The following is a 15648-nucleotide window of genomic DNA, read 5'->3' on the forward strand; positions in this document are numbered from 1 at the left end:
TGACTATGACGCGAGCACAGGATCTAGGCTAATCATTATTGACTATATGTGAATCATTTATACAATGATTCATATTGTGGCACTGTTATAGAATTGACTGCCTATAAAAATTCCCCAAAACATTTATCCTAGCACTACCTTGGAAACCATACTGGGCAAAATCGACTTATTGTCTACCAGTTCAAACCTAAAACTGGTATCCAGAGATAAATCTGCACTGAAATCTGAAGTCGCTGCTCTTTTTTCAACCTCAGAAACGTCGCCGTGAATTGCTAAGGTCGAACGAGAGATCGACTCTCTATAGACAGAGATACTGAATATAAAGTCTGCATCTATAGATGATGTATAGTCAGAGATGGTTGACTGGCAGAAAGCCATGCAGCTCGTTTAGGTCTATTAAAGTTACCCTCCATAGTTCAGATTTGGTCATTACAAGTTTTTTTTTTAAATTTTCTCAAGGGAAATTGACTTTTATCGATGTATCTCTTTCAGAAGTAACTACTTCACTCGATAAAACTCGTCTTGAGAGAGCTCATCTAAGGTAGCTTCAAAAAGGTCTTGGAATTACGCATCAACAATGAAGAAATTGATTTTACTATTAAATTTATCAACGGTGTCCCACCGTGCCCCAATGGTCAGAAAGCCTAAAATCTAAATTGTTCCAACGACAGATCTAATATTCGGTTTCTGTATCAAAATGTAAATGGGCTTAGAACGTAAACAAATTAACGAATTAACTTACATTATCTCTTGCTACCTACACACATGATGTGATCATTCTGACCGACACAATTTTAATTTCCACTAATCCTATAGGTACTGAACCTAGGGCTTCATAACTACGAAGTCTTTAGAAATGACAGTTATTAGTGAAAAGTCAAGTGGTTGGGGTGTACTGTTTGCTATCTCCAATTCATTTCAATCCTTTTAACTGGACTCAAAACTTAAATGTCAGGATCCCATCATATCTTTGATATAAAGAACGGCTTCAGAACGCTTTTCGCTGGAATCTACACCCTCCCCCTCCCCAGTAAACATGCCACGGTTTACTCAAACTTTGTTACCAACCTCGAGTGCATATTTTCTTCTTGTATACTTAATAAGGTCATCTTGTTTGGTGCTTTCAACCCACCTGAAATCGTTTGGCCATATATATTAATATTTGCTACTAGTGCTTGAGCCAGGAATATTTTCAATATATCTCAGATGTTTGATCTCCACCAGATGAACAACATACCCAATCGACGAGTTGTCTTATTGGATTCGACCCTCTTGTATATGTTTCATGTCTCTGTATCAAGATATGACGAAATCTCCTGCCCAAAGATGTATATCACCCATCCCTATTAGTTGAGCGTCTGGAGGTTTTGGCGTCGGATTACAATTACATTGAATTAATTTATATGGTCTAAGTGATATATTTTTTTTAAACTGAACTGCAATAGTTACCAAAATTTGTTTGCGCTCTCGATTATTTATTTGTTTGTTTAGTTATAAAATTATACGTACTCTGTTGTGTATATACTTATATAACAGTGAAAATTCTCTCTTTTGACGCATGATTCTTGTACATTTTTAACAGGAATTGTATTTAAAACGACTTTTATCTATAATATTTTACACAAAATTATGTTTGTTTGGAGTAATGAATTTGATTTAAAACTGAAGTTCATTATTGGATAATTAATTGAGTAGTAGATTAATTAGTGATTAAAAACCAAATCAAGGAAAAAAGATAATAATAAATTAAGGGGAGCATGTACCTTTTTGGCACCAAAATATCGATTTTTTTGAACATATCATAAAAAATACTAAGCTTTATGCCCATTTCAAAATATATAACACTCTATATCTGAAGGTGTTTAGAAAAGTGTTTAAATGTGTTTTAAGAAAAGTATGCACGCTTATTCAGCTGACAACAATGCGCGCTATGGATTGTTAGTGTCAAATGTATTATTACAATTACGTTGCTCCAATTGTATGATTATTTAAGTTTTTCCCCTATTAAGGTTGGTAGCACTGCTTGCTTTGATGATGAATTTTGAAGGATGTACATACCGCGCTTAAGGTACGGCTTCCTAGTCACCCGAGCGGACTAGGTGGGGAACGGGTTGGATTGCCCGAATATAACAACGTTCTGCAGACATCACGCCAATGTTTGGCCCGCAGCAAAGTCTGAATATTTATTGTCCCCTGTTCTCAGGATTCTTTATACATCAGGGTTTCGTATTCATTCATCTGTCAAAAATTATAGTGAATAAACAATACACTCCAAAACACTTCGATTTCGAATATAGAACAATGAAATTCAAACATAATTTCATTAAATTTAAACTTTTAGTTTATCACAGATCACCACTTAATGGCCTAAAGTTTTTTTTTTTTCAGAATAAACTATTGCAAAAGTGATTCAAAGTTAAAACTTTCAAATGGTATTGCCGTTTGCATTTTCCGTGAACTGGGCATAAACTGTAGGCAAGAGCGTGTCGGTGATACCTTCCACTCTCAGACTAAGTTACGGCGTAACCTAAACTAATGTATCTGAAAAAAGTTAAAATCTAAAATTAACTTCAGTTCATTTCAGAAAAACTTTCCTGCTGGTGAAAGTTTCCTGACCAATAATAAAAGAAAATTCCTCAACATACAAACATTTTGTATCATCAATTTTGGCACAGTTAATTTAAAAAAATATTTTATTTGAAGGAAAAGTAATAAAACAATGAAACTTAATACATCCATTAGCCATTGGCATAAACAGGAAAATAGATTCTGCGAAGTTTCAGAATTTTATTTGTACAGGAAGTTGGTCTAACCAAATTTGATTGTCGAGCGAGAATAAACATTTGCCGTCCTGACGATCATTGGAAGTCAATGTTTTTTATTTGGTTATTAAGGCAACGATAGGCTAACCTGTCAGCGCGCGTACTGTAAGTCCAACCGGGGGGGTCTGTACCTTACCTAACCTACACTATTGATATTATTGTTATTGTTTTTATGTTTACTAACAGTGTTGTCACAGTGTTAATTCTATTTTGTGTGGTGCCAGTGATCAAACTTTGGAGCTCTTATTGTGTATTTATTATATAAATAATTGATAATATTGTGTAATTAGCCATGCCTAGAGTTTTGGGGAAAAAAAGGTTCAATAAACATCTTACAGAGGTAACCAATTTCGTAAAATCCAAGTGAACTAGACTAAGTCCTTCTCCAGTACAAGTGAAATCTAATAAGGCCTAGGCCTAAGACAAATCATCTATTTTCCTAAGAAGAATACTGATTCAAAGTGCCTAAATTTTAAGTGATTATGACATAAACAATGTAAATTTATATAATAGATTTACAACCGATTTCATGGCCCTAATAAAATCTTTCACTGCATGTAAATATGTATTAGTTCCGACTGCATTGACACAAGCCGAGGATGAAGCCTTCAAGTGTGGAATAGTACCTCGTGTAAATATTTTGTTGCAATGATATGAAACTACTGGCTCAGTAATAAGCTCCCAATGTTGTTAGAAATATGTATGAGATAGAATCAAAGATATGTTATGCTCTAACTTTCCAATCGGCAAAGGCCTAGATTCTGTAGGTATTTTCTGCTGTGAGAATATCGCTCCACCAAACAGCCGAATTGAAAAATATAATAAAAAACTTCTACTGCCTGTAACAGAGTAAGTGAATGTTCACTTAGACAGGCAGCTGATGAAGTTACGTAGCCTAAATATGATTGTCGTGATATAGCAGCCGCTTTTGAAGGTACCTGGCAGAAGCGAGGCTTCACCTCTGTGAACGCGTAAATGACATCAACCTCCTCGAATACAGGAAAGGTTATGGACATTTTTGAGTGTTTTCAGCAAATATTGTAAAAATGTGGTCAAAAAAACCTCTAAGCCATGACATAAACCCAATTGAACAGCACAAAAATTCTGGTACTCTTTTTGCAAATTTTTCCAGGTACAATTGGTGGAATGGAGGTGGCGGAGCCTGACTTCTTTGTCGCCGCTCTGAGGCAAAACTCAATGTGCGATACACAAAATACCTTGGAGATGGGGACTCTAAGGGTTTACTCATGTTAGTGGCAAACAAATCCCTATGAGTGGGTTTGTTAGAAAAACTTGAATGTGTAGGCTCGTATTCAGAAGCGACTATGAACAAGACTGCGCATGAAAGGGATAAAAAAGGAATCAAATTTGAGGATGGTAAAGAGACTTGGAGGACAAGGTAGGTTTGACTGAGTAAGAAGATCAATTACAACGTTTTATGGGATGGCAATAAGGAATAATTTGGAAGATGTTGAAAAAAATGAAAGAGCAATATGGGGCTACGTTCTTCACAAATTATCGACTGACGCAAAACCTCAGCACGAACTATGCCCGCCTGATTGAGTCTAGGTTGCAAATACAGACAAGCTCAGCAAATAATAAGCTAGATGATTCAAACAATACAAACTCATTGCCTGAATCTATTATGGAAGAAATAAAAACCAATCTATAAAGATTTATCACCCCACCCTACTAAGAGTGTCTGCACGTAAAACACAGAACCCTAATAAAGCATCAATAGCGTAATATGGAATAGGCTTACCCAAGACCACATTTGTTGGCATACAGGACATTGAAAATTAGGGATTTGTGATGCAGTTCTTATTTTAATGAAGGAGCAATGCCAAAGTGAATGTTTTGGAACGATTATGCATCCAACCAGGACGCTTTATGGTTGAAGGCCTTCAACAAATCGAATCCAAAGGGTTAAAAAAGCTGACAAAGAATCACAAGAAATAAAAAGAAGGAGGAAAAAAAGAAGAATAAGGAAAAAAGAGTAAAAATGAAGAAGATGATTACTGTCCAGGTGGATATTAAAGTGATTATTGTTTTGAAGTGCTAACTAAAAACTTTACAGCTGTTTACCTGAAAAGTACCGTTTTGGTGACATTATCGGAACACGTTTGTGAAACTAATTATTAGACTTACAGACTTCAAATTTTACACCCTTAATTGCAGACAAAGGTTGGTGAGTAGATTCAAAGCTTTTTTATCAATATATATGTATGTTTTTATAAATTTTAAAAACTATTGTATTTACATACTTAAAAAAAAAGATTTTGTTAAATTGCTACCCACGATAATTTTGTTTGTTTATTGAGATATTAAAAAAAGCAAGATAATATAAAGCTGTTTAATGTAAACAAAACCCTAAAGTTTAAAGTCTATAATATTCTAATAGATTAGTAGATTAATGGTACCGACATGTAGCAGTGTACTCCCAGTTTAACCTAACATGGGACCCGAAAAAAGGTACATGCTCCCCTTAAATACAATGAATATATTATTATTTTATTAATTTGTTCTATTATTTTTCAAAGATTGGATACATTAACGACAAGCAGCATGATTGGTGTGCACAGCTGCGTTATATCTGTGTGTGTGTGTGTGTGTGGTGTGTGTGTGTGTGTGTGTGTGTGTGTGTGTGTGTGTGTGTGTGTGTGCGCGCGCGCGCGCGCGTGCGTGCGTATGTGCCTGTGTTCATCTTGCGAAATACTTACTTTCATCTTCAGGTTTGGTGAAATTATATAAACTATAAAGAATTAACCTCTTTTAGACCTGTTTCAAGCAAACGACATGATGGATTGATAACTAAGTTACAAACAGAATTTGTTTATACAACCGATTAAAACACTTACTTGTGAAACTTACAAGTTGTTGGCAAAAATATATTAATGAAAATACATTGAAATTTGTAAAAAAAGGACGTAAAATTAATTTATTTCCACACCAGTGAAAAAGTGCCGAAGTAGCATGAATTTGCCTAATTTTTATTGGAAAAAGACTGTTGTAGAAAAGAATTTGTGGAAAAGAAGCTCATAAGGTACATTGCAAATGTATGTGCAAAGCGAGGAAGAATTACTATATAAAATAGACCCTATTGAGTTTTAAAAAAATTACGAAAGGATATTTCATATATAACCGTTCGTATAATGTTTATTATTTTATGTTAGCTCATCACATACACCATACCAATGAGTTTGCTGCAGTAACATCTAACCACTTGAGACACTCATTGTTCCTTACTCAGGTTAAAGAGGAAGAGGTATCAAAAACAATACTTTCCTTAAAACCAAAACCTTCACGTGGTTCTGACGGAATTCCCACCCAAACTGTTGAGACAGGTACAAGGTGCCATTTATAACCCCTTGGCATCTATTATTACCATGTCATTTCAGAAGGGTATGTTTCCAGACCCACTTAAACATGCGATTGTGATACCATTTTACATAAAAAAGGGAAATTAGATGTTTGCTGCTACTATAAGCATATATCGTTATTGTCATCTTTCTTCAGTCTTAGAAATGATTGTCCTAAATGGACTATTGGCTTTTCTATTTAAAAACAAACTTCTTCACCATAACCAATTCTAATTTATTAAGGGAAAGTCATTTTTTTAAATCTCTTTTAAGCCTCAGCTTTCAAGCTATGCTGGCTTCGATGTACACTGATTTATTACACTGGTATTTATTTTTGCAAAGTACTCTAGTTTATTATTACACTGGTATTTTTGCAAAGTACTCTATCACTCATGTCTTTGCCTGAATGGACCTCCCCGGGATTCGAACCCGTGATCTCTCAGTTAGAGAGCCGAGACTATAACCATTAGTCTACGGAGGAGGACTAGTTTCCCACTTTTTGATCTCTTCATATCTCAATATTTCATGAGAAAGACTCAGGCAGTTTAAGTTCCCTTCATTGATTCTACCGGTTGTAAAAGAACTGTTTTATCAAATTAAAAGGAGATAAAGTGCTGACTTCCTTAAGAGTCAGTCGTGGATGCGTAGCACTTTTTTTACTTAGTCGGAAGTACTTTTTTCTATTTATTAACGACCTGCAATATTGTAATACAAGCATAGATGCTAAAGTCTCTCTGTTTGCTGATTAATCCTCTATGTCCATAAACGTTCAGAGACGAACCAAACCTGGTCCTCTGAGAAACCAGTAATTAAATCAATTGGTTTAAAAGAAATCTGCTATTGCTGAGTGAAGCAAAAACTCAAGTACTATATTTTTGTATCACCAGCAGATACAAACTATCGGAGCAGGCAAGATTGAAACTGTGAGAGATGGAGATGTCACTATGTGAGATCTCAAAGTTTCTTGGGGTTTATATTGACAACCTCCTAAAGTTCTGGGATAAATTAGTATGCAAGAAATTGAGTTCGGGAATATTTTCAATTCGTGCCTTATCCAAATATGCGGACATTCGCATAACTTTGGCCGCATACTATGGGTTGATATACCCAGACCTGTCTCATGCTGTGATTTGGGGATTCGAATGTGAACGCACTAGGCTAATATTCAAACTTCAATAGAGGGCGTTGAGAGCAACATTCGGGAAACCTCGCCGGTCATCCTGCAGGCTAATCTTTAAGGATTCCAATACTCTTACTTTTCCTTCCATTTACATTTTGAGAGTGGTTTAACCTTTGTGCGAAAACACTTTCACCAATACAATCTTAGGTATTGGTACAACAACATCAAAATTCCTATGCATTGCACAAGTTTCCTCGATCGGCATCTTCTTACCAGCGGCATCAAGCTTTTTAATGCACTGCCTGAATCCATCAAGGCCGGAAGTACCGTAAAAGCTTTTGAAAATGCGTTACACTCTTCTTTTGAATAGTTGCCCAGACAGCGTTCAGGAATATTCAAACCGCACTATCACGCCCACCTAAAAGTAAAATATTTTATGACTTGTATATTTTAAAATAGTAATAGTTATTATACTTTGTAATGTATATACGTGTATATGTATGTGAATGCGCGTTTGTGTGAACACCGATCCTAATGACGCTATTGTAAAGTTGAAAACTGTGTATAATAAAGAATTTTGAGTTCTCAGTTACAATAAGTGCCTGGACACATAAATCTCAAGAGAAATGAGGTTGCTGATAAAATGACTAAATGTGCTAGTGATATGAAATTTCAGATAGACTGATAGATAGAATTACAAAAGATATATAAATAGAGAAATAACAAATAAACTGTTTGTAAACGTTCATAGACATTTCAACATTTTTTCATAAATTAGTACAAACAAGTGCAACCTAATTAAATAAGATCCCGTGAATAGTAATAAGTAATAAAACCGATACTTCATAATTACGTAAATTAGGTTAAGATTTACACACTTTTACAATTACATCATATGTCATTAGATAGTCCTAAAGTCCAAAAAGATAGTCCTAACTGTAAAAATACAAGTACGTAGTGGTGGCGTTGAAAAATAAATTCAATCAATGTACCTATAGGGTGTACTGGGGTATATTTTACCAACCCTTCCTCAAACGGATCATTACCATCTCTGGGAACAGATTTTGAAGTTTCTTACATATACACAAATACATATTTTAAATTACAAATATAAGATATTTAAATTTAAATGGTATGAAAATAAAGGTTTTCTTTTTAAATTACTTATCTAATAGAGGTTGCAGTGCAAAAAATGTAACTTAACTGGTAAGTTATAAATTAAAATTTAGAAGTTAAAATTCGTGAGACTTCATAGTATACATTTCAAACCCAAAAAAAGAGAAAAAGAACTAGTAAACTTTGTTCCATGACAAACAGCTGTTGTTTTAGTGGGTGGAAATAGAAAATATTTGTATGGTAAATAAATAATACATTATTTAGGCTCTGCAGATTGTTAGGTTACGCTATTATTTTATTGTTTTTTTGTGTTAGGTTAAGGTGATTAGAATTATTTTGTGCCTGTGAAATTGAAAAAGGTTGTAGGATAAGCCTATATTGTACTCATTTATTTCTTATTAAAGTACTGAGGCTCAGGTAGACAAATTTTCTGCCGTTTCTAGGTTTTGGATATAGCCTATTTCATAAATTAACAAGTCTTGTGTGTATTATGAAAAACATAAACCTTACTTACAGTTTTTAAACAATATTTTTTAATCTTTTTTGTAATTTGTAGCTCTGAGAATGCCTAATGAAGATAGATTGAAAGCCCTGCTGTCAGATCTAGGAAGGTCAACTTTGAGAGGTGTTCGAAAATGTCCAAAGTGCGGGACTTTAAATGGCATTAGAGGTATTATGTGTAAGAATAAGGCTTGTGATCAAGTTTTCAAAGAAGCTGGAGATAAAAGGAAAAACACCACTGAAGTTTGCAAGCTTATTACAGGAACAACAACACAGGTGAGTCTAGCCTAATTTAGGTCTAGTGTTTGATTATTTTAATTAGGCCTAATAAGTAGTTACTACCTACTTAGGGTACGGTCCAATAAGCGGACCCGGTTTTTTTATATCGAAATTGGCAAACGATATTACTTAATCATAACCATCGATATTATCAATCGATACTGATGAATTATTTTTAACAACTTAAATAATCTATATGAACAGCTGTAAACACTTTCAAATAATACAAGGTAATATTTTTAATTTCACGTAACATTGTGTATTAAAATGGCCGTCAATCTTAGGAAGCTTCACGAAATTGCTTTAAAAGACGATAAAATATGTTTTTTTGGCTTCAGGATGTTGGGTTAGTACCTAAGAATCCATTATGTGATATTTGTGGAAAGGTAACAAATGTAACTGTCAGAGGAGCTAACATGGTCGTCTTCAGATGCAAAAAAAGAAGGTAATGGTGGACACAACTTTAGTAAAAACGTTTTCGTTCTGTTTCATTTAGTTAAAGTTATGAGTTTCCCTGATTTTGGTTATGTTCATTTATTATTTGTTATCATTAAATTCACATTTTAATTTAAACATATGATTGTTATTACTTTTATATCGATTGATAGTCTATGATTCGATATGCGAATATTAGGTATCGATGATTATATTCTTCGATATAAAAAACCGGGTCCGCTTATTGGACCCTACCCCCTACTTATCCTCTAGTGAAGTAATCAAGCATGAACTTGAAGGTTATTTTTGACGATGGAAGGATTGTGAAGGAAACATTATTTTTCCGGACATTTGCCATGGTAATTCTGAGCAATTACTTAGTCAACCCCAAACTTTTTCATATTTTACTATGGTCATAAGGATGTTCTCAGAAAGCAAGAAACATATAATTCAAGGCCCGCGAGGCCGTCATACAGGTTGCTGAGCGATAAGAAAGTTCAAAGTTCACGCAATAACAGTGGCTTGTGGAAGGCCAGTTGTGACAGTACCGTTATGGCTAGTGGTTCCTCCAATAATCCTTTTTTATGTGACGGGTGTGAGAACACGTTACTTAGTTTTACGGTTTCCAGTGAAGATCAGGAAATGTTAAAACGTTTTTTGTACGAAAACAACGTTTTGAAACGCACCAAAGTTTGCCCTCTAGAATTTGATATTTTACTGATCTAGGTACTATCTCGAGGGATGTTTTTCTTTCATTGTCATCAGCGTGGGGCAAGGTGCTGCCGAAGCCTGCGCTGATGGCCGGAGGCACTCGTCTCAACTCGATAACCGGAAGTTAACGTAAATGAAAAATAATACTGAAATGAGCAGAGTTTTGATCCAAATGAACAATGTTTTTCTTAAATTTCGAGCACAAATTAGTTACAGTAGTTGTTATCGGTGCCTTCGGTGCTTTTTTATATCAAGTAATGTAATCATCGATACCTAGTATTCGCATCTCAAATCCTAGACTATCAATTGATATAAAGTATCTATATTCCTCATTAACAATCATATGTTTTAAATTATCCTAAAATATGAATTTAATATTTACAGTGATCAAACAAATTACTATTATAACCAAAATTAGGAAAACTGAAGACGACTATATTTGCTCTTCTCACATTTACATAGCCTATGTTTCTTTCCCACAAATTTCACATAATAGGCTTTTTGATATGAGTCCAACGTGTTGAAGTTACGAAAAACATGTCTTATCATCTTTCAAAGCAATGTCGTGTTGTTTTCTAAAATTGACTGCCATTTTTAATAATCAAATGTTACTTATATAAAATTGAAATATTACCGGTACATTATGAGTATATATTTGGTGTTAACAGCTGTTGATATAGATTATTTAAGTTAATTGTTCAAAATAATTAATCGGAATCGATTAAGTATATTGGTTATAATTAAGTAATATTGTTTGCCAATTTCAATATAAAAAACCGGGTCCGCTTATCGTACCTTACCCTTATTTTCTAATAGTTAATAAGTTACAATTGATGAAAATATACATATTTTTCCAAATTTATTATGTGTGTATGTTATTGTTTATGTAAACTAAGCTACCAGAAACTCATTTTTGTTGATAACCAGTGAAAAATAAACAAGGCATCTACAGAAAAAGAAAATGCAAGATTTAGACAGCATAAATGCAGAAAAGAATTGATATAAGATGAAAAAAATTGAAGGAGAGTAACAAACTGAGAAAACATGAGCCAGGGTCTATAGAAAAAAACTAAGTACAGGTTAATACTTATAATAAAGTGGATGCATAGATATACATCATGCTTAGAGCTTGATGTGATTCGGATTCTGACAATCCAGATAGATCCAAATCATTCCATCCTATTCATATAAAAGAAATTTTTTATAACAACATTTATGGATATTCTGAAATAGAATTTGAATCTGATTTTCGAAGGATTTCAAAGAATGACATGAAGCCAGACTTTTTCATCCAGTAATTAACACAACACAGGAATTATACACACTAGGCCTATAGTTAAATAGGTGCTTAACAGAGTATAATACAGGAAGATGAAGACAGAGTTTAAGTTCTTTTTGGGTAGACCTTATTAAATGGTCTACATTAGTTATTCGGTTGGTTTTTTTAAATGAACCTGGCTATGAGTGCGAGGTTCCACTGATTGAAAAACATTCCTTGAAATAGTACTAATCAGTAAAATATTAAAAATGTTAAAAGGATGATCATGAATGCTTAAGAGCTAAAAGTACTAGAAACTCATCTAACCATATTATTCTGTTATAATAGGACAATGGTCACTAGTTTGAATTACACTAGGAATTTCAATTCCTATTAAGAATTGAAAGAAAACAATGTAGTTACTATCCATTCTCACACAATAATAATAGTGTATACTTTAATCCTAAAGTGCTGAAGAATTTAGCCTCTGTTAAATTAACATGCATTTAGATGTTAAAAAATCCTGTTTTTACCAAAGATAAATTTTTTTTCTATTTCTTGGAAGAAAAAATATTAAACAAACAAATTTTTTAAAAGCTTTACCTGCTTTACACGTAGATGTATCGTATACGTTGGTGTGCCGTAGAGTTATATTTACATGCCATGCCTTGCATCATAAGATGAAATGTCTATTAAAGAATAGCACTGGTTCTTAATTGATTTTTCATGTGGCAATCAATCCAATTTGCTTCCCTATAGTCATAAAATAAATACATTACCAATTTCTACACATTCTTAGCATATTCTTAATTTATAATGTACACAATAAACTATAATAAGAAAATACAGATACGCCCGTATGCTGTGCTATAAGGGTTAAAGTGCACTTAAAACAATACTGGTATATTGACAAGTATAAACATCACTTACTACTATTAATTAAATAAGGTTAAGTACTTTTCCTCCATCAATCCAACTTGTTTTTTGAGCGGAATTTTAATGTTTCATTTAGATTATTACCTGGCAATTCTTTTGTTGCTTTGTAACTCTCGTGATTTTCTAGACATTCATTATAGGGCCTTTTTTACATTTTTGTACTTCTCTTTAGTTGTCAATACGACTGACTGTTGGCACCATGGTTTTTGTCAAGCAGGTGTTCTGAAAACTTGGATTGCTGTGTCAACAGTTTTGGTTTGGGAAGGAGTTCACTAAATCGTTTGGGGAATGAAGGATCAGATTATCTGACATATTCTTGGTACAGTCATTACATGAAACATTAAATTTAGATGTAGACAGTTACCACTAATCTAAATATAGAACACAATACTCACGCACATTCATAATTTGTGAAACTCACAATGAGCGACAATGTTTTATTTTAATTACACTGTTTTTTACTGTAATGAAAACTCAACACGTACCATAATGTTTCCTAAGATAGCCATTAAAGTGTATAGCAATCAATCAGCACTACTGCATGTTCGATGTAGTTCAAAGAAACGCTACTAGACATACTAGTTACGTACAACTGTCATGTGTTGTATAACCAGGCAGGTAACATTAATGTTTAAACACACGTAAGGGAGTCCCTATTTAAACTTGGATGTAGCAGTCAAGGGATTAAAGACAAGACAGCTGAAAAAACCCGTAAAAAATGTACATTAAGTAAAAAATTATACTTTTAAAGCTACAAAGATAGGTGAGCAAATATCTAATGTTTTCTTTGATAAATTAATTAATATTGTGGCATTAAAACTGAACGCATTTTTGAATGTAGTCAGAGAATAAGAAAGATTTAATTTTGTAGGTATTTTCTGTGAGGGTCAGAGATAAGGGACCAGATTATCGAGGATTCGTACAGCTGCCGTTAGTCTCAAACTCTCTGTGTACGAGGCCCACTGACACTCTCATCAATGAACCTTCGGCAGTCTGTTTTGTCGAGAATTGCCAGAGAATATTCAACACAAATATTTTGAAGTGCCATGTAAGTAATAAAAGTCAATTACACTGTTATTTTGTCTAAGTACTTAATCATTTTTATATCTGATGAAACTTGCAGATCCATATGAAATCAATAAATTAACATACAGTTTTCAAATTGACCTTCTTATATTTATATGTTACATTTAGTGTGATGAATTTTTTTGTCATGGTAGAGAAATTGTTAATGCATTGTAATATATTCTGCACCCACTAAAACCCCTAATAGCCCAGCCATCACCTCCTCTAGGGACTGTGTTCCTTATTACTTGAAGAGGGCGCCTCAAGCCAACAGTTTTGAGTTAACATCCATTGAGGTTAATGACCGTAAGGCACAGTAAGGCCACAGTAAGGCTGAAATATTTCAAAAAGTTAATTCAGTAAGCAATGTATTGGCACAGTGTGAACTAGAAAACTTTAAGTTTAGTTAAGAAACCTACCCCTGCTCGTAAACGTAGGAAATATGACCTAACATTGTAGTATTTAGTGAATGGCTACTCGTTAACCTGTTACACAATCTGCAGGAGAGAGAGAGTTGCAGCTCATGACTGCCTGCCAGCACATCCTGGCTGCTACCAGATGCTTTGCCTCTGCCCTACCACTCATCTTCAACAATGCTGTCCTTTTCTCTCTCAATATACCAGCTTACATTAAACTTGTAACACAATCTGCAGGAGAGAGAGTTGCAGCCTGTGACTGCCTGCCAGCATATCCAGGCTGCTACCAAATGCTTAACCTCTGCCCTACCACTCATCATCAAGAATGCTGTACTTTTCTCTCTCAATATACCAGCTTACATTAAACTTGTAACACAATCTGCAGGAGAGAGAGTTGCAGCCTGTGACTGCCTGCCAGCATATCCAGGCTGCTACCAGATGCTTTGCCTCTGCCCTACCACTCATCATCAACAATGCTGTCCTTTTCTCCCTCAATATACCAGCTTACATTAAACTTGTAACACAATCTGCAGGAGAGAGAGTTGCAGCCTGTGACTGCCTGCCAGCATATCCAGGCTGCTACCAGATGCTTTGCCTCTGCCCTACCACTCATCATCAACAATGCTGTCCTTTTCTCCCTCAATATACCAGCTTACATTAAACAGGTAAATTGAATCATTCACAATATACTTTTTGTTCCTTCACTCTCCACTTGGAAAGAACTTAAATCACATGAAATAGTTATTAATTGGTTAGATTTAAAGTTATATTGGTGATCTTCAGTAACAATTAATTGTTTTAATTTAATTTTTGAAGTTGAGAGTGGTTAGACTTAATGTCTAATACTGTGTCACATGGTATAAATGGGAGTGAAGATAGACATTGATAATTCTCTTTTATAACAGATTTACATCAACAATAATTCTAAATGACTACACTGGGAGGGAACTTTAGATTTGGGTCAACATTGATAAGTGAAAACTATAAATAATGTATTTAGGTATATCATTATCAAACAAAATAGTATGCACTGAATTAACAATCTATTAGTGATCTGTTATTATATTATTAATGTGAAATAAAATATTTCAAATGTGTTAAGACTATTTGAAATGGGATCTGCAGAACTTACAATTAAAATGAACACTAACTGAGTGATGATACTTCACCAATATTAATGGATTGCATTAGTGCAGGTGAGAGAAGACTAAGTTCAGAAGACAGAGGATCGATTTACCTGACTTGTTGATTTACTTTCCAATTTTTGAACCTTATACACACTTAGCATTCGATAGAAGCGATTTATGTATCTAGAAAAGAGTGAGGTAAAATCATGGCTTATCAAGCAATGTCTTGTATATATTTTTGTGTTTACCTCTTATAGCATACTAATAAAAGTTAGCTTTGAACTAAAAGAAAACATTTTATAGATGTTTTGACGTTAAAGGAAAATTATGGAATTCATTAGCGGTGTGCGAAGGGTTAAGAAGCTACAATGTTGTATTCTAAGGAATATGGAATTAAATTGGTTCAAACCCTACTTAGAAAATAGGTATAAGGTGATGTGTCATATGAACAAATCCATTAAAAAATATTTGTCTGTTCAGTCAGGTTGTCAGGCATGTAATTG

The 15648-nt window shown here is 34.0% G+C and overlaps 1 protein-coding gene across 1 annotated transcript in view; it reads left to right on the forward strand.

The window, feature by feature from the left end:
* Positions 1-8664: 8664 nt before the first annotated feature.
* LOC124359060 (uncharacterized protein C2orf42 homolog) overlaps positions 8665-15648 on the forward strand; it is a 50101-nt gene continuing 43117 nt past the window's right edge. Inside the window, 4 exon segments of the mRNA XM_046811466.1 lie at positions 8665-9194; positions 13409-13585; positions 14404-14545; positions 14547-14683. Coding sequence (XP_046667422.1) covers positions 8982-9194; positions 13409-13585; positions 14404-14545; positions 14547-14683 — 669 coding nt within the window. The 5' untranslated portion in view covers positions 8665-8981.

Source organism: Homalodisca vitripennis, chromosome 4 (genome assembly GCF_021130785.1).
Source record: "Homalodisca vitripennis isolate AUS2020 chromosome 4, UT_GWSS_2.1, whole genome shotgun sequence".
Taxonomy (NCBI): Eukaryota; Metazoa; Arthropoda; class Insecta; order Hemiptera; family Cicadellidae; genus Homalodisca; species Homalodisca vitripennis.